Source organism: Oncorhynchus masou, unplaced genomic scaffold (genome assembly GCF_036934945.1).
Source record: "Oncorhynchus masou masou isolate Uvic2021 unplaced genomic scaffold, UVic_Omas_1.1 unplaced_scaffold_978, whole genome shotgun sequence".
In the NCBI taxonomy this organism is placed as follows: Eukaryota; Metazoa; Chordata; class Actinopteri; order Salmoniformes; family Salmonidae; genus Oncorhynchus; species Oncorhynchus masou.
The window spans coordinates 128,063-149,740 of NW_027016292.1; the positions used below are offsets into that span (position 1 = coordinate 128,063).

General features: G+C 45.7%; 1 protein-coding gene across 1 annotated transcript in view; it reads left to right on the plus strand.

Moving 5' to 3' along the window:
- chn2 (chimerin 2) overlaps nucleotides 1-21,678 on the plus strand; it is a 51,578-nt gene that overhangs the window by 22,265 nt on the left and 7,635 nt on the right. The window contains exons 7-8 of the mRNA XM_064964412.1: nucleotides 10,718-10,807; nucleotides 16,223-16,307. Of these exons, the coding sequence (XP_064820484.1) occupies nucleotides 10,718-10,807; nucleotides 16,223-16,307 (175 nt within the window). The remainder of the gene's footprint in view (nucleotides 1-10,717; nucleotides 10,808-16,222; nucleotides 16,308-21,678) is intronic.

Genomic DNA, 21,678 nt, shown 5'->3' on the forward strand with positions numbered 1-21,678 from the left:
CAGAGTTTTTCCTGGTCACGCCACATGGTCTGGAAAAACTCCTGTCCCTAAAACATGTTCATTACCTTCTACTCTATCAGCATCTGCAGTAAGGATGGAGTTTTTCATTATGTAACCGTTTCTCATGAGAAAGAGACATTTATTGTCTCTGCAGGGGGGGGTTCCTTCCTGACATCCCTTCTCATTAAAGGTCATGATGACCAACAGGACTGGGATGTTATTGTGTAACAGACAGACACTGTTCTAGGGCTATAGATGAATCACACATTTCACACCATTTGTTCTCATCAACTAACTGCTGAAGGATATTGACTGTCTGTGACTCATTATATTAGCTGATGTGAAATGCTTTCATTCTACTGTGTCGGTCTAGGGTGTTGGCAAGTCCCACATCTCACCACTAGGTGGCAACACTTAGCTGTGATTAGAAATGTTATTTTTCTTCAGTCTTTGACTGTTAAACATGGTAAAATCACAAAGCCTTTCCTTCATCCATGTTTGGTTGGGTGAAGTTGTCTTGACATTCTGCTCTGTTCCTCTCATACCAGCCACACATCCCTGGCGCTTCTTGGAATATTGAACAAATCATTTAGTTCTGATTAACAGTATCCCTCCCAAATGTCACTATATTTCCTATGTAGTGCACTACCTTTTCCCTGGTAGAAGTAACGCCCAAATGGGGAATAGGGTGCCATCTGGGACGCACATGGGTCTCCATCAGTCGTCTGACAGCAACAAGGCAGTTCTGTCCGAGTCAGTGGCGTTGCAAGGCGGCCGTTTCCTCTCAGCTCCTTTCCAACACCCACCAGCGCTGTGCTATTCTTGTCACTGTCTGTCCACTAGAGTTAGAGTGAAGGGGACAGAGAGCCTTAAGCCCTTACTGCAGGAGGCGGCCCTATCCCTGCAGGAGGCGGCCCTATCCCTGCAGGAGGCGGCCCTATCCCTGCAGGAGGCGGCCCTATCCCTGCAGGAGGCGGCCCTATCCCTGCAGGAGGCGGCCCTATCCCTGCAGGAGGCGGCCCTATCCCTGCAGGAGGCGGCCCTATCCCTGCAGGAGGCGGCCCTATCCCTGCAGGAGGCGGCCCTATCCCTGCAGGAGGCGGCCCTATCCCTGCAGGAGGCGGCCCTATCCCTGCAGGAGGCGGCCCTATCCCTGCAGGAGGCGGCCCTATCCCTGCAGGAGGCGGCCCTATCCCTGCAGGAGGCGGCCCTATCCCTGCAGGAGGCGGCCCTATCCCTGCAGGCTCTTAACTTGGTCAGTAGTTCATGGACTCTGACGGATTCCAACACGTTCGTAGATGAATCCTTAACATAAAACTAAACCCCTCCGGGAGGAGTCTCCATAGAATGGTCTGTATTTCTGTCAGGAAACATACAGGACCTGATATACAGAAAGTACATGTTCTAAGGTATTTGGTCTGGTCAAGTACAGACTGTCTGACCTTGTATAGTATTTTGGGGGGGGGTTCCCAGCAGACATGTGAGTGGATATCTAGAGCATGTTTTGACATCAGACTGCCTGCCTATCAGTCAGTAATGTCAGAGTGTCTGTAAAAGTGTTGTTTTGTGTGTCACACTTCGATCTGTCAAGCTTATGTTATGTTCCAACTGGCACCCTATTCCCTATACAATGCTCTATTTTGACCAGAGCCCTATGAGTCCTGATCAAAAGTAGAGCATTAAAGAGGTGCCATTTGGGATGCAGCCTTGGAAACCATGATGAGTTGGGCCAATGACAGGTCTCCTGATTTTAGGCTTTCAGTGTTGGACAAACACCTGCCAGTCTGTCATGTCCCAAAAAAAGCAGGAGGTCAAAGTGCAGTCCTCCTGTTTCCTCTCTTCTACGTCTCAAATGACACCATATTCCTTTTATAGTGCACTACCTTTGACCAGGGCCTATAGGGCTCTGGTTAAAATTAATGTACTAAGTAGGGAATAGGTTGCCATTTGGGATGTAGCATATGTCCCTATGGAGTGGAGCCAGGCTTGTTCTAATGGCCTGTATCTTTACTGACTTTAGTTAACACTGTACTACAATACTCTGTCCAGTATCTTTACTGTCTTTAGTTAACACTGCACTATAATACTCTGTCCAGTATCAGTCTGTATCTTTACTGTCTTTAGTTAACACTGTACTACAATACTCTGTCCAGTATCTTTACTGTCTTTAGTTAACACTGCACTATAATACTCTGTCCAGTATCTTTACTGTCTTTAGTTAACACTGTACTACAATACTCTGTCCAGTATCTTTACTGTCTTTAGTTAACACTGTACTACAATACTCTGTCCAGTATCAGTCTGTATCTTTACTGACTTTAGTTAACACTGTACTACAATACTCTGTCCAGTATCTTTACTGTCTTTAGTTAACACTGTACTACAATACTCTGTCCAGTATCTTTACTGTCTTTAGTTAACACTGTACTATAATACTCTGTCCAGTATCTTTACTGACTTTAGTTAACACTGTACTACAATACTCTGTCCAGTATCTTTACTGACTTTAGTTAACACTGCACTATAATACTCTGTCCAGTATCTTTACTGTCTTTAGTTAACACTGCACTATAATACTCTGTCCAGTATCTTTACTGTCTTTAGTTAACACTGTACTACAATACTCTGTCCAGTATCTTTACTGTCTTTAGTTAACACTGTACTACAATACTCTGTCCAGTATCTTTACTGTCTTTAGTTAACACTGTACTACAATACTCTGTCCAGTATCTTTACTGTCTTTAGTTAACAGTGTACTATAATACTCTGTCCAGTATCTTTACTGTCTTTAGTTAACAGTGTACTATAATACTCTGTCCAGTATCTTTACTGTCTTTAGTTAACAGTGTACTATAATACTCTGTCCAGTATCTTTACTGTCTTTAGTTAACACTGTACTATAATACTCTGTCCAGTATCAGTCTGTATCTTTACTGACTTTAGTTAACACTGTACTACAATACTCTGTCCAGTATCTTTACTGACTTTAGTTAACACTGTACTATAATACTCTGTCCAGTATCAGTCTGTATCTTTACTGACTTTAGTTAACACTGTACTATAATACTCTGTCCAGTATCTTTACTGTCTTTAGTTAACAGTGCACTATAATACTCTGTCCAGTATCAGTCTGTATCTTTACTGTCTTTAGTTAACACTGCACTATAATACTCTGTCCAGTATCTTTACTGACTTTAGTTAACACTGTACTACAATACTCTGTCCAGTATCTTTACTGTCTTTAGTTAACACTGCACTATAATACTCTGTCCAGTATCAGTCTGTATCTTTACTGTCTTTAGTTAACACTGCACTATAATACTCTGTCCAGTATCAGTCTGTATCTTTACTGTCTTTAGTTAACACTGCACTATAATACTCTGTCCAGTATCTTTACTGTATTTAGTTAACAGTGCACTATAATACTCTGTCCAGTATCTTTACTGTCTTTAGTTAACAGTGTACTATAATACTCTGTCCAGTATCTTTACTGTCTTTAGTTAACACTGCACTATAATACTCTGTCCAGTATCTTTACTGACTTTAGTTAACACTGTACTACAATACTCTGTCCAGTATCTTTACTGTCTTTAGTTAACAGTGTACTACAATACTCTGTCCAGTATCTTTACTGACTTTAGTTAACACTGCACTACAATACTCTGTCCAGTATCTTTACTGACTTTAGTTAACACTGCACTACAATACTCTGTCCAGTATCTTTACTGACTTTAGTTAACACTGCACTATAATACTCTGTCCAGTATCAGTCTGTATCTTTACTGTCTTTAGTTAACAGTGTACTATAATACTCTGTCCAGTATCTTTACTGTCTTTAGTTAACACTGCACTATAATACTCTGTCCAGTATCAGTCAGTAAAGATACAGTCTTTAGTTAACACTGTACTACAATACTCTGTCCAGTATCATTACTGTCTTTAGTTAACACTGCACTACAATACTCTGTCCTGTATCTTTAGTTAACAGTGTACTATAATACTCTGTCCAGTATCTTTACTGACTTTAGTTAACACTGTACTACAATACTCTGTCCAGTATCTTTACTGACTTTAGTTAACACTGTACTATAATACTCTGTCCAGTATCTTTACTGTCTTTAGTTAACACTGCACTATAATACTCTGTCCAGTATCTTTACTGTCTTTAGTTAACACTGTACTATAATACTCTGTCCAGTATCAGTCTGTATCTTTACTGTCTTTAGTTAACACTGTACTATAATACTCTGTCCAGTATCTTTACTGACTTTAGTTAACAGTGTACTATAATACTCTGTCCAGTATCTTTACTGTCTTTAGTTAACACTGTACTATAATACTCTGTCCAGTATCAGTCTGTATCTTTACTGTCTTTAGTTAACACTGTACTACAATACTCTGTCCAGTATCTTTACTGTCTTTAGTTAACACTGTACTACAATACTCTGTCCAGTATCAGTCTGTGTTTTCAGACACACATTAGCTACAGTAAACATGCTCCCTCACATACTGTCTTTACTCTCTCTTGTAAATCCTCATTCAGGTGTGTGTGTGTGTACATTCCTCCCGAAGGGGGGGGGGGGGAGACTCACTCAACCTGTCTGGCGACCTGCTGTGTGTCAGCCTCCTCGGTTCACACGGCTCAATGTGTCTGTGTACTTGTGCTGGGAGTTGCCACAGTGGCCAACCTCCTGCCAGTTTCCTCCTATAACAACAGCTTCCCAAATGGCACCCTATACCCTCTGGTCCCTCAGGGCTTTGGTCAAAAGAAGTGCACTATGCAGGAAATAGGGAGCCGTTTGAGACTCACACTGGTGTAATGTAACTGGTGCTGGAGGGGAGATGGAAGAAGGTGATCAATGCATTTCTAGTCCATGTTCTGGTCCTAGTTCTATAATGTCAGGTTCGCCTGCTTGGATATTATTCTGAGGTTATGGTAGTTTGTTTGTTTGTTTTTGGAAGTTTAATGACCTCGTCCTTGAACAACCTGTTAGTCTGTTGGAAACAACATGACGAATAAAGATGTTGTTGGGAAATAATTGAGCTACTACAATAAATATTTTGTACAGTAGCTCCATACTTTGTAAACGGCAGAAGGCTTTCAACATTGATCTGTCATACTTCCAGACACAGGCCTGTTTTAAATGGCACGGTACGTTTTCCTTTCACTATACTTTCTGAATAGTGAAACAGACTTTTTATCACTGACTACATCTCCATTCACGTCTATGTTTGGATGAAATTGTATGAGATGGTGTGTTTTTGTTCTGACCTTACAGAAAGAAAGACACTAGTGTTATTTTCTATTTTCCCATGATCCTCTGTTCTCCCCACTGTGTCTGCTCAGCTGCACCCACACAGTGAATAACAGAGCCTGGCTGCTGAAAAGAAACCAGGGACTTTTTTAAATGTCTTTTATTCTAAACTCTTCTCTGAGACAAGAAGCCATCTGCCTCGAGGGAAAAAGACCATAACCGTCACACACACACACACACACACACTCTCAATACGTACTGTATACCCCCTCCCTCCTCCTCTCCCCCCTTTTCTTTTTCTGTGTCATACATTTTCTTCATCCGCCTGTCTCTCTCTTCCTCCAGATCCCTTACTCTTCTCTCTGCTCTAGTTTAGATCCTCCTCCTGGTCTTTGATAGGATGTCTATCTCGGTGACAAACAGCTTCTCCTGTCCTGACTGTTACCCGTTCAGCCATTTTTAAATCAAATGTTTTAGATACATGCTTTGTAAACAACAGGTGTAGACAAACAGTGAAATATTTCCGGACTCTTCCCAAAAATGCAGAGAAATAAATGATGAATAATAGAAAAGTAATAATAAATACACAATGAGTAACGATAACTTAGCTATATACACAAGGTACCAGTACTGAGTCGATGTGCAGGGGTACAAGCTAATATTTGTATATATTTTTTTATTTCACCTTTGTTTAACCAGGTAGGCTAGTTGAGAACAAGTTCTCATTTGCAACTGCGACCTGGCATAGATAAAGCAAAGCAGTTCGACACAAACAACAACACAGAGTTACACATGGAATAAACAAACATACCTTTTCTACTGTATTATTGACTGTATGTGCAAATGAGGTAGGATAAGGGAGGTAAGGCAATAAATAGGCCATGGTGGCGAAGTAATTACAATATAGCAATTAAACACTGGCATGGTAATGTGCAGAATATGAATGTGCAAGTAGAGATACTGGGGTGCAAAGGAGCAAGATAAATAAATGCAGTATGGGGATGAGGTAGTTGGATGGGCTATGTGCAGTGATCTGTGAGCTGCTCTGACAGCTGGTGCTTAAAGCGAGTGAGGGAGATGTGTCTCCAGCCTCAGTGTTTTTTGCAGTTCGTTCCAGTCATTGGCAGCAGAGAACTGGAAGGAAAGGCAGCCAAAGGAAAAATTGGCTTTGGGGATGACCAGTGAGATAAATACCTGCTGGAGCGCGTGCTACGGGTGGGTGCTGCTATGGTGATCAGTGAGCTGAGATAAGGGAGGGCTTTACCTAGCAGAGACTTGTAGATAACCTGGAGCCAGTGGGTTTGGCGCCGAGTATGAAGCGAGGGCCAGCCAATGAGAGCGTACAGGTCGCAGTGGTGGGTAGTATAAGGGGCTTTGGTGACAAAACGGATGGCACTGTGATAGACTGCATCCAATTTTCTGAGTAGAGTGTATGAATCTATTTTGTAAATTACATCGCCAAAGTCGAGGATTGGTAGGACAGTCAGTTTTACAAGGGTACGTTTGGCAGCATGAGTGAAGGATGCTTTGTTGCGAAATAGGAAGCTGATTGTAGATTTAATTTTGAATTGGAGATGCTTAATGTGAGTCTGGAAGGACAGTTTATACAGTCTAACCAGACACCTAGGTTTTTGTAGTTGTCCATATATTCTAAGTCAGAACCGTCCAGAGTAGTGATGCTGGACGGGCTGTGTACATATAACTAGGAATAAAGTGACTAGGCAGCAGGCTAGATAATAGACAGTAGCAGCAGCGTCCAGTATGTGAGGAGTCTAAGTTAGTGGAAAAACAGTCAATGCAGATAGCTATTTGGCTAACTGGACTAACTATTTAATAGTCTCAAGGCTTCGGAGGTTGAAGACTTGGTGCAGTGGTACTGCTTGTCATGCGGTAGCAGAGTGAACAGTCTCTATGACTTGGGTGGCTGACAATTTTTATGGCCTTCTTCTGACACTGCCTGGTCGAGAGGTCCTGGATGGCAGGGAGTTCGACCTCAGTGATGTTCTGTAGCGCCTTGCGGTCGGATACCAAGCAGTGACGCAACCAGTCATGCTCTCAATGGTGCAGCTGTAGACCTTTTTGAGGTTCTGAGGCCCCATGCCAAATCTTTTCAACCTCAGAGTGAAGAGGCATTGTCGTGCCCTCTTCACGACTGTGTTGGTGTGTGTGGACCATGATAGATCCTTAGTGAGGTGGACACCGAGGAACTTGAAGCTCTCGACCCACTCCACTACAGCCCCATCGATGTGAATGGGGGCTGCTCGGCCCTTCGTTTCCTGTGCCTGTGGTCCATCATCGGCTCCTTGGCTGACGTTGAAGGAGAGGCTGTTTTCTTGGTACCACAATGCCAGGACTCTCTGATCTCCTTATAGGCTGTCTCATCAGGATCAGGCCTACCATAGTGGTATCATCAGCAAACTTAATGATGGTGTTGTAGTCGTGTGCGCCCACAGGGAGTACAGGAGGGGAATAAGTACACACCTCTGAGGGGTCCCCGTGTTGAGGGTCAGTTTGGTGGATGTGTTGTTGCCTACCCTCTCCACCTGGGGGCGGCCCGTCAGGAAGTCCAGGATCCAGTTGCAGTGGGAGGTGTTCAGTCCCAGGGTCCATAGCTTAGTGATGAGCTTGGAGGGCACTAAGGTGTTCCTCTTGTCCAGGTAGGAGAGGGCAATGTAGAGCTGTTAGGGAGGTTTGTGAATTGGTGAGGGTCCAGGGTATCTGGGATTATAGTGTTGATATGAGCCATGACCAGCCTTTCAAAGCATTTCATGGCTGCAGGTGTGAGTGCTTCGGGGTGATAATCAATTAGACAGGTTACCTTGGCATTCTTAGGCACTGGGACTATGGTGGTCTGCTTGAAACACGTAGGCATTACAGACGGGGTCAGATAGAGGTTGAAAATGTCAGTGAAAACACTTGCCAGCTGGTCGGTGCTCTGAGTAAGTGTCCTGGTAATCCATATTTATCCTGGTAATCCGGCCTTGTGAATGTTAACTTGTTTAAAGATCTTACTCCCACTGGCTACGGAGAGCGTGATCCCGCAGTCATCCGGAACAACTGGTGCTCTCATGCATGGTTCAATGTTGCTTGCCTCAAACAGAGTATAGAAGGCATTTAGCTTATCTGGTAGGCTTGTGTCACTGAGCAGCTCGCGGCTGGGTTTCCCTTTTGTAATCTGTGATAGTTTGCAAGCCCTGCCACATCCGAAGAGCATCAGTGCTGGCATAGATCGAATCATACTAAGTTGTGCATTGACCATTTTGCCTGTTTGATGGCTTGTCAGAGGTTGTAGCAGGATTTATGTGTCCTGATTAGTGTCCCTCCCGCTAATTGAAAGCGGCAGCCCTAGTCTTTTCAGTGCGGATGTTATCTGTAATCCATGACTTCTGGTTGGGATATGTAGGTACGGGCACTGTGGGGACAACGTTGTTGATACACTTATTAATGAAGCCGGTGACTGATGAATCCCATAACACATTCCAGTCTACAGTAGTGAAACAGTCCTGTAGCTTAACAACCACTTCCTTATTGAGCACGTCATTGGTACTTCCTGTTTTTGAGTTTTTGCTTGTAAGCACAAATCATGAGGACAGGGTTATGGTTAGGGAGAGCTTTGTATGTGTTTGTGTGTGGAGTAAATGTTTTGTCTCATCTAGTTGCACAGTTGACATGCTGGTAGAAATGAGAAGACATTACTTCTGTAGCTACAGCACAATATGGTCCTCAGTCTACGTTACGGAAGTTTGGACGGTGTACAGGAGGCCCAAAGCCATATTTTTAAAACGGCTTCTATGTCTATTACAACTTTTTTAAAGCTGCCTATCCTCTCATTTCAGCTGAAGTGCTTTTGTCTCTGAGCTGAGTGAGCTTCAAGCATATTTCTCTCTCCCTTAGGATCATTCCCTTCCTCAACGATTCTACCCTTCCAGCTCTTCAACATTCAATCACAGCTACAAAATCCTCTGTTCTAGTTTAATTCTGACATTCCCTCATTCTTTCTCTTCACAGATTAACTGCATTGCTGACCCTAATTTCAACATTTCATTTCAGTAACCCTGAATGTCCACTAGTTTGAGTTGTCTACTTCCCATATGATTGTATTGTTAATCAAGAGGAGCTGATGAGGCCCTCCTGGTGTTTTAGGAGTGGATGTTTTAGAAGGAGAGTCGCTCAATGTGTTGTAGTGCTGTAGATTCGGCAACACCCCCCCCCCACTGAGTCAGGACATGGCCACCATGAACTCTGCCTGGGACCTGACAGGGATTTGGACACTGTGGGATTACACCTTGAGTGGGGATTACGGCCATAATCCCTGCCAATCCCAGTGATGACCATGGTCGGGTGCTGTTCTGCTGGGGGGTTTAAGAGCAGAGCAGAGGGATTGGTGGGAGCAGGCTGGAGTCATAGCGGCTGTTTGGAGTCTGGCTGCAGTCTAGGCAGGGAGAGGAAGACCACCAGTGTGAGGCATGAATGTCGAGATGTAGTTGACTAATCGGTTTCTACTGGACTGGAAGGAATCTAGGAGCATGTCATAGTGCCAGGACTCCTGTTGTGTGGAGGGGACTTGGTTCTGTAACTGTTGTTGGTGGTGAGGTTTGTTACCGTGGGCTACTGGCAGTTCAGTATCTCCAGTTGAGTGTGTATGTCCGGGAGGCAACGTGCTAATAGGTAGTGTGACATGGTTCTCTGTGTCTGTAGAGAGTTTGACAGCAGCCATTGATCCTGCTTTAGATTGCTGCTGAACTGTACTGACAGCTCCCCCTCACCCCACACACACTCACTCTAACCCCACACACCCACCTAGCCCCTCCCCACCAACCAAGGGACTCTCCTCCTAGCCCCTCCCCACCAACCAAGGGACCCTCCCCCCGGACTTCTCTCTCTCCTATTGGGTGTGTGTGAATGAGAGCCATTGTGTGAGGCACACTCCTGCCCTGGGGGCCGCCCACTTCTGCTGGCTGCTCTCTGTTTCTTTTCCCTGGAGTTGGAGCTCAGAACAGATGCAGAGCCGCCCCCATCCTGACTGTCAGTCTGTACCCTCCTGGGTCCCAGCAGCAGCAGGAAGAGGAGTAGGAGGAACAGAGGGAGAAGGAGGGGAGAGGAGCACAGCGGCTGTGCCCTCCTCGTTGGACGGCTGCAGCCGGCGTCTGTTACCCAGCACTGGGCGCTACGTCCTCCAGCACACACCACACGGCTCACCAGAGGAGACCGAGGCTCTGTGGGAGCCCGGACTAGGACCAGGACAGGGGGACACAGTCAGACACACGGCAGCGGCCATGGAAGTGGAGGAAGGGAGCCGGGGTCCGGGAGGAGGGATAGGGCCAGGAGATGTAACGGTCCACAAGACCAAGAGAGGGGAGCGGAAGAGGCAGGAGCTACTGGCCTTCGCCCTGAGGGTCAAGTTGGGGAGCAGGAGAACGTTACTCTGGAAGCCTCTAAAACTGTTGGCTTCCTGTCCACAGATCACCACTTCTCCTCTGGTACGGCACAGCACCCTGAAAGACTGCCCCTCCGAGAAGCAGAGCTCCTATGACAAGATCCACAACTTCAAGGTGAGATGTTTTGTTTGATTGAACCTTTTTAAAGGAGGATGTAGTGAGGTACTGGGAGGGAGGGAGGGGGTGAGAGTCGACTGCTTTAGGACCTCTGTAGGAGGTCTGCCTCTCTGTAGATTCTTTGTTCAAAGCTCTGTTCGAAGCTCTTTCACCTCAGGAAATGATTCCATTCCTACAGGCAGCTCTGCTTGTCCATGCAGGCTCTGGGAGATTAAGTTCTGTCAGGTTGATCTGAAACTTAAAAGTGACATTCCTCAATGTGACAAAGTAACCGATTTCAATGACTCTTTTTATCTGCCTTGTGAGCTGCCTACCTGTCACTAGACTGGCTACCGGTTAGGTACCATTATAAGACAGAGACTGATGTTATTCTTCATGTGCTTTCATGATGAAAGCTGTCTTGTGGGCACGTGCAGCTGTCAGCCATATGTCTAAATCTATCGACTGTGCTTCATGGATATGGCTTATGTTTTAACCCATTAACGGCTGTGAACATTGATTGGCTGAGATTTTCGAGCACTTTAACCTTTGTTTCATCTTGATTTTCAAAAACAGAAATACAGTTGATATATTGAATACAACAAATGATTTTGGTGCGTGAGACCAACACAAACTTGGCAGTAAACCTAACCAGTATTTTTGACCTCTCAGCTTCATCAAATCTAAACATTTCAAACCGAAAACCAGAGAAAATTAACAATGACAAATGGTTTGATGAAGAAAGCAAAAACCTAAAAGAAATTGAGAAACCTATCCAACCAAAAACATAGAGACCCAGAACCTGAGCCTACGCCTATGGTGAATCACTAAAACAATACAGAAAGAACAGCACTTCAGGAATCAGCTCAATGTAATTGAAGAATCCATAGACTCTTAGAAGACCCCAAACAAACAACAACACAGAGTTATCTATCAAATGAAAATGAATGGGTAAATCACTTCTCCAATCTTTATGGCCCTACAACAAAGAACAAACCGCAGAAACATGATCAAATACACATTTTAGAATCAACTATACAAGACTACCAGAACCCACTAGATTATCAAATTGCATTGAATGAACTACAGGACAAAATACAAACCCTCCAACCCAAAAAATCCTGTGGTGCTGGTGTCCTCAATGAAATTATAAAATATACAATCCACAAATTCCAATTGGCTATACTTAAACTCTTTAACATCATCCTTAGCTTAGTCATCTTCCCCAATATTTGTAATCAAGGACTGATCACCCCAATCCACAGAAGTGGAGACAAATTTGACCCTAATAACTACTGTGGGATATGTGTCAACAGCAACCTTTGGAAAATCCTCTGCATTATCATTAAAAGCAGACTCATACATTTTCTCAGGGAAAACAATGTACTGAGCAAATGTCAAATTGGCTTTTTACCAAATGATCATAAAACAGACCATGTATTCACGCTGCACACCCTAACAAACAAACAAATCCAGTTTGGGATTAGGGTCTGCTATACAAATTGATGGAAATTGGTGTTGGGGGAAAAACATACGACATTATAAAATCCATGTAGACGGTTAAAATTGGAAAAACACTCATTTTCTTTCCACAGGGCTGGAGAGTGAGACAGGGATGCATCTTAAACCCCCCCACCTTCTTCAACATATATCAACGAATTGACGAGGGCTCTGAATCTGAAGTCAAATGTCTAGTGTTTGCTGATGATCTGGTGCTTCTGTCACCAACCAAGGAGGGCCTACAGCAGCACCTAGATCTTCTGCACAGATTTGGTCAGACCTGGGCCCTGACAGTAAATCTCAGTGAGACTAAAATAATGTCCTCCCGGTTGGCGCAGTGGTCTAAGGCACTGCATCGCAGTGCTAGTTGTGCCACCAGAGATTCTGGGTTCGAGCCCAGGCTCTGTCGCAGCCGGCCGCCCATGGGGTGGTGCACAATTGGCCCAGTGTCGTCCGGGTTAGGGAGGGTTTGGCCGGCAGGGATGGGTGCGGCTGGCTTCCAGGTTGGATGTGCATTGTGTCAAGAAGCAGTGCTGCTTGGTTGGGTTGTGTTTTGGAGGACGCATGGCTCTCGACCTTCACCTCTCCTGAGTCCGAATTTTTTTTTTTTTGACATACCAATTAGGATCTGGCTAAAAATACTTAAATCAGTTATAGAACCCATTGCCCTTTATGGTTGTGAGGTCTGGGGTCCTCTCACCAACCAAGAATTCACAAAATGGGACAAACACAAATATCCTCTGTGTACAATGTAAAGCACCAAATAATGCATGCAGAGCAGAATTAGGCCGATATCTTGCTAATGATCAAAATCCATAAAAGAGCCATTAAATTCTCCAACCACCTAAAAGGAAGTGATTCCCAAACTGTCGATAACAAGCTGGCTGGTCCTGGGGCTTTGTTTGCAGACCCCACAGAGCCCCAGGACAGCAACACAATTAGACTCAACCAAATCATAAAAAAAACAAAAATATACTTTTTTGACACATTGGAAAGAATTAACAAAAACAACAGGGCAAACTAGAATGCTACTTGGCCCTAAACAGAGAGTACACAGTGGCAGAATACCTGACCACAGTAACTGACCCAAAATGTAGGAGATCTTTGACTATATAAAGACTGTGAGTATAGCCTTGCTATTGAGAAAGGCCGCGTAGGCAGACCTGGCTCTCAAGAGAAGACAGGCTATGTGCTCACTGCCAACAAAATGAGGTGGAAACTGAGCTGCACTTCCTAACCTCCTGCCAAATGTATGACCATATTAGAGAGACACATTTCCCTCAGATTACACAAACCCACAAAGAATTTGAAAACAAATCCAATTTTGATAAACTCTCATATCTATTGGGTTAAATACCAGTGTGCCATCACAACAGCAGTATTTGTGACCTGTTGCCACAATAAAAGGACAACCAGTGAAGTATAAATATAACCCATATTTCTGTTTTATTTATTTTCCCTTTTGTACTTGACATTTTTGCACATAATTATGACATTTAATGTCTTTTTATTATTTTGGAACTTTTGTGAGTAATGTTTACTGTTAATTTGTATTTATTTCACTTTAGTTTATTATTTGGTTCACTTGCTTTGACAATGTTAACATATGTTTCCGATGCCAATAAAGCCCTTAAATTGAATGGAGAGAGAAAGCGATCTCTCCTCATGGGCACCTGAATACATTCCTGCCATTGTGTCTCAGGTTTCAGGGAGTCTGCAGGGTAGAATGGCCTCCTAACCTCCAGCTCTCCAATCCAGTGTCTGTTCCCATTTCAGAATGGAACAACAAACCACCCGGCTGCTCAGCACCTGTCAAGAGCCCTTATCTGTACTCTTCTATCAATCTAACGTAACCTAAACTCTTTAGTGAAGTGGTCGGTGCAGGCTTGCATGTGTGTGAACATGTTTGCATGTATCCAGCAGCCCGGGCAGGAACAGATGCCAGACACTTTGTAAATCCTTTTAATCTGACTTGTATACACAGTCACTCATTGGGCTTGGGGTCCCTCCCCCCCACTGTAGACTGGGCTTGGGGTCCCTCCCTCCCTCCCACTGTAGACTGGGCTTGGGGTCCCTCCCTCCCTCACTCCCACTGTAGACTGGGCTTGGGGTCCCTCCCTCCCTCCCACTGTAGACTGGGCTTGGGGTCTCTCCCTCCCTCCCTCCCTCCCTCCCTCCCTCCCTCCCTCCCTCCCTCCCTCCCTCCCTCCCACTGTAGACTGGGCTTGGGGTCCCTCCCTCCCTCCCACTGTAGACTGGGCATGGGGTCCCTCCCTCCCTCCCACTGTAGACTGGGCTTGGGGTCTCTCCCTCCCTCCCACTGTAGACTGGGCTTGGGGTCTCTCCCTCCCTCCCTCCCACTGTAGACTGGGCTTGGGGTCTCTCCCTCCCTCCCTCCCACTGTAGACTGGGCTTGGGGTCCCTCCCTCCCTCCCTCCCTCCCACTGTAGACTGGGCTTGGGGCCTCTCCCTCCCTCCCTCCCTCCCACTGTAGATTGGGCTTGGGGTCCCTCCCTCCCTCCCTCCCTCCCTCCCTCCCTCCCTCCCTCCCTCCCTCCCTCCCTCCCTCCCTCCCTCCCTCCCACTGTAGACTGGGACCAGAGACCAGGGCTGAGTTCCATATGGCACCATATTCCCTAGATAGAAGACTAGTTTCATCAGGAAAAAGTAGTGCACTATATAGGGTATAGGGTGCCATTTGGGACCAAAACAAGTATTTTCTGCCTTACTGAAGAGACATTCCTCTGTCATTACTAAGCACAGTGTGAAGAGCTGTGGCACATCCAGGTAAACAAGTATCCCTCTATTTTGACATGGTGTAATATTTACTTCCCAAGCCAGAGCAGCCTATAGCACAGTAAGCCACGTCCGACCCAAAGCAGCCCATAGGACAGTAGGCCACGTCCGACCCAGAGCAGCCCATAGGACAGTAAGCCACGTCCGACCCAGAGCAGCCCATAGGACAGTAAGCCACGTCTGACCCAGAGGAGCCCATAGGACAGTAAGCCACGTCTGACCCAGAGCAGCCCATAGGACAGTAAGCCACGACTGACCCAGAGCAGCCCATAGGACAGGAGTCTGTTTCTGTAGTGTGAGGCAGCTTGATGTGCATGTACACCCCTTGGACAGGACGCTAATATTCTCTCCCCTATGAGAAACCATTGTGGAACCTTTGATCTAAGAAACAAAAGAGCTGATGAACGAATACAGAATGTGTAGTTTGGACGACAACATGATTCATTGTGTGTGAATCTCTGTCAGCCCATCTGATCTGCCCTGGGTCCCACTCACCTACAGTAACCATCTGATCTGCCCTGGGTCCCACTCACCTACATTAACCATCTGACCTGCCCTGGGTCCCACTCACCTACAGTAACCATCTAACCTGCCCTGGGTCCTACTCACCTACTGTAACCATCTGACCTGCCCTGGGTCCCACTCAACTACAGTAACCATCTAACCTGCCCTGGGTCCTACTCACCTACAGTAACCATCTGACCTGCCCTGGGTCCTACTCACCTACAGTAACCATCTGACCTGCCCTGGGTCCTACTCACCTACAGTAACCATCTGACCTGCCCTGGGTCCTACTCACCTACAGTAACCATCTGACCTGACCTGGGTCCTACTCACCTACAGTAACCATCTGACCTGACCTGGGTCCTATTCACCTACAGTAACCATCTAACCTGCCCTGGGGCCAACTCACTTCCAGAAATACAATGAATGAAAAAAATTGTGTTTGTCTGTTTGCGTATATGTGTGTGTGATTTTAGAGTTATAATGTTTGTTCAGTGAGGTATGTGTGATTTAGAGTTATGTTTGTTTACTGTGTGTGATTTAGAGTTATGTTTGTTCGGTGAGAGTGAGAAGGTTTGGCGTGTGTGTCTTCCAGACTCTAATCTGTTGCTGTGTTGTCTCACCCTTCCATAGGTTCATACTTTCCGAGGGCCTCACTGGTGCGAGTATTGTGCCAACTTCATGTGGGGCCTCATAGCCCAAGGGGTCCACTGCTCAGGTACTCTCCTCTTCCATTCAGACATCCCAACACTGCTCACTGCTGACCTAGCTACCATCACTGACCTTTCATGGGTACTTCATCACATTAGAGTACCATCCCAAATATCACCCTATTCCCTATGTAGTCCACGTGTGTAGGGCTCATAAGGTTCTGATCTAAAGTTTTACAGGGAATAGGATGCAATTTTTCAGGGAATAGGATGCAATTTGGGATGAAAGCCTAAAGAAAATAACTCTGATCCCTGATCAGACCCTCGGGGTCCTGTTAACATCCCTGATCAGACCCTCTGGGGTCCTGTTAACATCCCTGATCAGACCCTCGGGGTCCTGTTAACATCCCTGATCAGACCCTCGGGGTCCTGTTAACATCCCTGATCAGACCCTCTGGGGTCCTGTTAACATCCCTGATCAGACCCTCGGGGTCCTGTTAACATCCCTGATCAGACCCTCGGGGTCCTGTTAACATCCCTGATCAGACCCTCTGGGGTCCTGTTAACATCCCTGATCAGACCCTCGGGGTCCTGTTAACATCCCTGATCAGACCCTCGGGGTCCTGTTAACATCCCTGATCAGACCCTCGGGGTCCTGTTAACATCCCTGATCAGACCCTCGGGGTCCTGTTAACATCCCTGATCAGACCCCCTGGGGTCCTGTTAACATCCCTGATCAGACCCTCTGGGGTCCTGTTAACATCCCTGATCAGACCCTCGGGGTCCTGTTAACATCCCTGATCAGACCCTCGGGGTCCTGTTAACATCCCTGATCAGACCCTCGGGGTCCTGTTAACATCCCTGATCAGACCCTCTGGGGTCCTGTTAACATCCCTGATCAGACCCTCTGGGGTCCTGTTAACATCCCTGATCAGACCCTCGGGGTCCTGTTAACATCCCTGATCAGACCCTCTGGGGTCCTGTTAACATCCCTGATCAGACCCTCTGGGGTCCTGTTAACATCCCTGATCAGACCCTCTGGGGTCCTGTTAACATCCCTGATCAGACCCTCTGGGGTCCTGTTAACATCCCTGATCAGACCCTCGGGGTCCTGTTAACATCCCTGATCAGACCCTCTGGGGTCCTGTTAACATCCCTGATCAGACCCTCGGGGTCCTGTTAACATCCCTGATCAGACCCTCGGGTCCTGTTAACATCCCTGATCAGACCCTCGGGGTCCTGTTAACATCCCTGATCAGACCCTCTGGGGTCCTGTTAACATCCCTGATCAGACCCTCTGGGGTCCTGTTAACATCCCTGATCAGACCCTCTGGGGTCCTGTTAACATCCCTGATCAGACCCTCTGGGGTCCTGTTAACATCCCTGATCAGACCCTCGGGGTCCTGTTAACATCCCTGATCAGACCCTCGGGGTCCTGTTAACATCCCTGATCAGACCCTCGGGGTCCTGTTAACATCCCTGATCAGACCCTCTGGGGTCCTGTTAACATCCCTGATCAGACCCTCGGGGTCCTGTTAACATCCCTGATCAGACCCTCGGGGTCCTGTTAACATGTTCAATAAATCATACATGTATCCAGGCTTTGTCTCATTTTATCCCCCCGTGTTTACCACAAATAAACAATATGACTTCCAAGTTTGGATTTATTTCAAGAATTCACGTTTGATCAAATATCAATCAAATTGGACTGATCAGACGTCTCTGTCCGGTTGGGTTTCATGTCATGTCAATTGTAACACATGAGATATCAAACTTGAAATGCCTAATAATGTATTTATTTTTAAATGCTATGACAATAAAAAGGGTATTACAATATTACGTGAAGCCTGGATCATGTCATGGAATGTAGAGTCCAGGAAATGTGGTCTGTTCCATGTAAGTCAATGGTTGGATGAGGCCTGTGAAATGTGGTCTGTTCCATGTAAGTCAATGGTTGGATGAGGCCTGTGAAATGTAGTAATTTAGCATTCCTCAGTGACACCTGGGACAAACCAGTTCCCCCTGTGACTATGACTGTCAACTATTTATAAACAAGACAGACGCTCACAGAGAGCTTAGAAGGTGCATCAACGGGACACACCCAGTCAAGCAAGGACATCCAAATACTGTATCCACAAAACTGCAACAAGGCTGGCTGGCTGTGCTGGCTGGCTGTGCTGGCTGGCTGTGCTGGCTGGCTGTGCTGGCTGGCTGTGCTGGCTGGCTGTGCTGTCAAATCAAATTTTATTGGTCACATACACATGGTTAGCAGATGCGAGTGTAGCGAAATGCTTGTGCCTCGAGTTCTGACAGTGCAGCAATATCTAACATGGTAATCTAAAAATTCCACAACTACCTAATACACACATCTAAGTAAAATAATGGAATAAGAATATATAAATATATGGATGAGCAATGATAGTGGCATAGGCAAGATGCAATAGAATGTATAAAATACAGTATATGAGTAATGTTAACGAGGAATGCAAGATATGTAAACATTATTAAAGTGGCATTCTTAGTGACTAGTGATCAATTTATTAAAGTGGCCAATGATTGAGTCTGTATGTAGGCAGCAGCCTCTGTGTTAGTGGCTATTTTAAAAGTCTGATGGCCTTGAGATAGAAGCTGTTTTTCAGTCTCTCGGTCCCAGCTTTGATGCACCTGTACTGACCTCGCCTTCTGGATGGTAGCGGGGTGAACAGACAGTGGCTCGGGTGGTTGTTGTCCTTGATGATCTTTTTGGCCTTCCTGTAACATCGGGTGGTGTAGGTGTCCTGGAGGGCAGGTAGTTTGCCCCGGTGATGCGAGGGGAAGAACGCACCACCCTTTGGAGAGCCTTGTGGTTGAGGAAGGTGCAGTTGCTGTACCAGGCGGTGATACACCCGACAGGATGCTATCAATTGTGCATCTGTAAAAGTTTGAAAGTTTTAGGTGACACGCCACATTTCTTCAGCCTCTTGAGGTTGAAGAGGCGCTGTTGTGCCTTCTTCACCACACTGTCTGTGTGGATGGACCATTTCAGTTTCTGTGACGTGTACACCGAGGAACGTAACTTTCCACCTTCTCCACTGCTGTCCCATTGATGTGGATAGGGGGGTGCTCCCTCTGCTGTTTCCTGAAGTCCAAGATCATCTTTTTTGTTTTGTTGACGTTGAGTGAGAGGTTGTTTTCCTGACACCACACTCCGAGTGCCCTCACCTCCTCCTTGTAGGCTGTCATTGTTGATAATCAAGCCTACTACTGTTGTGTGGTCTGCAAACTTGATGATTGAGTTGGAGGTGTGCATGGCCACGCAGTCATGGGTGAACAGGGATTACAGGAGGGGCTGAGCATGCACCCTTGTGGTGCCCCATTGTTGACGATCAGTGAAGTGGAGATGTTATTTCCTACCTTCACCACCTGGGGGCGGCCCATCAGGATGTCCAGGACCCAATTGCACAGGGTGGGGTTGAGACCCAGGGCCTCAAGCTTAATGATGAGCTTGGAGGGTACTATGGTGTTGAATTCTGAGCTATAGTCAATGAACAGCATTCTTACATAGGTAATCCTCTTGTCCAGATGGGATAGGGCAGTGTGATGGCGATTGCATCATCTGTGGACCTATTGGGGCAGTAAGAAAATTTGAAGTGGGTCTAGGGTGACAGCTAAGGTGGAGGTGATATGATCCTTGACTAGTCTCTCAAAGCACTTCATGATGACAAGTGAGTGCTACGGGGCAATAGTCATTTAGTTCAGTTACCTTTGTCTTCTTGGGTACTGGAACAACGGTGGCCATCTTGAATCATGTGGGGACAGCAGACTGGGATAAGGAGAGATGGAATATGTCCGATAACACGACAGCTGGTCTCCGCATGCTCTGAGGACACGGCTAGGGATGCCGTCTGGGCTGGCAGCCTTGCGAGGGTTAACTTTTGAATGCCTTACTCACGTCGGCCACGGAGAAGGAGAGCCCACAGTCCTTGGTAGCAGGCCGTGTCTGTGGCACTGTATTATCCTCAAAGCGGTCAAAGAAGGTGTTTTAGTTTGTCTGGAAGCAAGACGTTGGTGTCCGTGAGGTGGCTGTGGTTTTCCTTTTGTCGTCCGTGATTGTCTGTAGACGCTACCACATCTCGTGTCTGTGACTCCTGTGACTCCACTTTGTCTCTATACTGACATTTTGTTTGATTGCCTTGCGGAGGGAATAACTACACTGTTTGTATTTGGCCATATTCCCAGTCACTTTTCCATGGTTAAATGTGGTGATTTTACGCTTGCGGTTTTGCGCGAATGCTGCCGTCTATCCATAGTTTCTGGTTCGGGTAGGTTTTAATAGTCACAGTAGATACATCTCCTATACACTTTCTTATAAATTCACTCGAATCAGCGTATTTGTCGATATTACTCTCTGAGGCTACCCGGAACATATCCCAGTCTGCGAGATCAAAACAATCCTGCCTGTCCGTGCTGCCTGGCCGTGCTGCCTGGCCGTGCTGCCTGGCCGTGCTGCCTGGCCGTGCTGCCATGCTTTGTAATGGAGATCCTTTTTAAGGAGTGGTTTTAACCCATTTCAGTGCTTCAGTACATGGGGAAAATATCACAATACTGTTCATATCATTCCAATCCTGAAGTTAAATTGAGTGAAAAGGGACACATGTAGCTGTCCCTGGTGCTTCCTGCCAGATAAAAGGATGTAATATTTAGGGTTGCAAAGCGACCGGTACCATATTGTCCATGAGTTTCTAGTAGATAGACCATATGGTTGAAGAGAGAACAGCATTATAATGCAAAAAGCATCTAATCAACAATGGCATTATTTTCAATGAACTGTGACACTCTATTTACTATTAACTTTTGTCACAACTGCCACCAGTTTTCTTTCTTTTTACTAGTTTCTACCCTGTAGAATAATAGTGAAGACATCAAAACTATGAATTAACACACATGGAATCATGTAGTAAACAAAAAAAAGTGCTAAACAAATCTGAAGGTATTTGAGATTCTTCAAAGGAGCCACCCTTTGCCTTGATGACAGCTTAGCACACGTGGCATTCTCTCAACCAGCTTCATGAGGTAGTCACCTGGAATGCATTTCAATTAACATGTGTGAATTTCTTTCTTTAATGCATTTGAGCCAATCTGTTGTGACAAGGTATGGGTGGTATGCAGAAGATAGCCCTATTTGGTAAAAGACCAAGTCCATATTATGGGAAGAATCGCTCAAATAAGCAGAGAAAAGACTCCATCATTAATTTAAGGTCAGTCAATCAGGAACATTTTAAGAACTTTGAAAGTTTCTTCAAGTGCAGTCACAAAAACCATCAAGCACTATGATGAAACTGGCTCTCATGAGGACCACCACAGGAAAGGAAGACCCAGAGTTACCTCTGCTGCAGAGGATAAGTTCATTAGTTAACTGCACCTCAGATTGCAGCCCAAATACATGCTTCACAGAGTTCA